The sequence below is a fragment of the Coffea arabica genome, chromosome 10c (assembly GCF_036785885.1).
Source record: "Coffea arabica cultivar ET-39 chromosome 10c, Coffea Arabica ET-39 HiFi, whole genome shotgun sequence".
NCBI lineage: Eukaryota > Viridiplantae > Streptophyta > Magnoliopsida > Gentianales > Rubiaceae > Coffea > Coffea arabica.
Window position 1 is genome coordinate 13,883,975 of NC_092329.1, and position 2,193 is coordinate 13,886,167.

The following is a 2,193-nucleotide window of genomic DNA, read 5'->3' on the forward strand; positions in this document are numbered from 1 at the left end:
CCCCCTTTTGTAGTTTAAGATGATCACTAAGTGTTTAGCTAAGTGTGGTTGAAATTTGAAGTGAAATGGGTGATGATTTTGTGAAGAATTGGAGAAGAAAAATGGAAGAGCTCCTTGGTGTTTTCCTCCTCTTGATGGCCAGCCAATGAGAGAGAAAAGAGAGGGAGTGTTTGTTCAAATGAAACTTCCAAAAAAAAAAGCTTTAATGTGTGGCCCAAGTTTACCCAAAAGTCAACTCTCCTTCGCGCGCGCGTTTTGCGCTCGATTTCTTTCGAATTTATTTCACTAGTGCACTAAACCTTTAATGCACTTCTATTCATATAAATATTATTCACTCTTAATTGTCCCAAAATAAGGGTCTAAAGTCCCTCAATTAAATCGCACGTGTAAAAACGCGTATTTCCAATTTAAGCGTGATGAAGTGAAATCTCCAGGAATTTCTTATAACGCTAGTACCACTAACTGTCACTTGAATATTTAAATATAAAAATACCTATTTTAACTCCATTGTGCAAGTCTCTAATTTTCCAAGTTTATTGTACCCCCAAATCAGCTATAATCTCCAAACGCGCATTTGTTATTTCCACTTAACGAGCTTCTAAAAATTAAATTTTGAAACAAGCCACTTTAAAAATATAACGAAACTATAGACCCATGTAATTAGGTCTAATTAGGTTAGAAAATAATATTCGGAGTAAATGGGCAATTAAATATTTAAATAAACTTGAAATAGAATTTAAAATATTAAATTTTGTGAGTCATCACATCCTCTCCCCCTTAAGAAAATTTCATTCTCGAAATTTACCTTGATTGGTGAACAGGTCTGGATACCTTTCTCGAATTGCTTCTCAACCTCTCAAGTCGCTTCCTCTAACCCATGGTTTTTCCAGAGAACTTTTACTAGTGGTATCTGTTTATTTCTCAATTCTTTCGCCTTTCTATCCAAAAACTTAACCGGTTTCTCCTTATAAATCAATGTCTCATCGATCTCGATGCTTTCCGGTTGTAAGACATGTGAAGGATCTGGATGATACTTCTTAAGCATAGACACATGGAACATATTATGAATTCGAGATAGATTCGGTGGCAATTTCAACTTATACGCTACCTGTTCCATGCGCTGAATAATCTTATAAGGCCCTACAAACCTCGGTTGTAGTTTCTTTCCCCTTCCAGACATCAAACTTGCTTTCAAAGGTGTGATCTTAAGAAACACTAGATCTCCAACAGCAAATTCCAAATTCTTCCTCCGATTATCTGTATAGTTCTTTTGACTGCTCTGTGCGGTTTGAATTCTCTGGCGTACCAACTTTACCTTTTCACTAGCTTTCTCAATCCAAGACACTGTAGTCGGGTCTAAAATCTTCCGTTCATCTATTTCATCCCAACAAATTGGAGACCTACATTTCCGACCATAAAGCGTTTCATACGGGGCCATTTGTATAGAGGAGTGGAAACAATTGTTATAAGCAAATTCCACCAAAGTTAAAAACTTACTCCAACTTTTCCAAAAATCTAGAACATATGTCCTCAAGGGTCTGAATTGTCCTATCAGACTGTCCATCGGTCTGAGGATGATAAGTGGTACTAAAATTTAGTTTAGTCCCCAACACTTCTTGTATCTTTTGCCAGAACCTTGAAACAAATCTCGAGTCTCTATCCGACACTATACTTATAGGTATTTCATGTAACCTGATAATTTCATCCAAATACAGCTTAACTAACTTCTCCAATGAGTACTTCATGTTGATCGGCAGGAAGTAAGCCGATTTGGTCAGTCTATCCACTATTACCTAAATAGCATCCTGGTCTCTCTGTGTCCTCGGTAATCCTGATACAAAATCCATAGTAATGTTCTCCCATTTTCACACAGATATTTCTAAAAGTTGCAAAAGTTCCTATGGTTTCTGATGCTCAGCTTTAACCTGTTGACAGATCAAGCAAGTCTGAACAAATTGGGCAATCTCCTTCCTCATACTCTCCCACGAATATAGACTCTTCAAATCTTGGTACATTTTATTCCTTCCAGAGTGTACCGTAAATTTTGATCGGTGTGTCTCTTCTAAAATTTCCTTCCTAAGTCGCTCATCTTTTGGCACTACTATCCAATTCCGAAATCTCAAAATACCATTTGATCTCAAATTAAAATCCAATTTTTCTCCTCTTTTAACATTTTCCACCCACTTTTGCACT

At 36.7% G+C, this 2,193-nt stretch overlaps 1 protein-coding gene across 1 annotated transcript; it reads right to left on the bottom strand.

The window, feature by feature from the left end:
* Positions 1-856: 856 nt before the first annotated feature.
* Positions 857-1,438, bottom strand: LOC140015812 (uncharacterized). Its single transcript, XM_072068632.1, has one exon. It carries the CDS (start codon positions 1,436-1,438, stop codon positions 857-859), a length of 582 nt encoding a protein of 193 aa, XP_071924733.1.
* Positions 1,439-2,193: the final 755 nt, after the last annotated feature.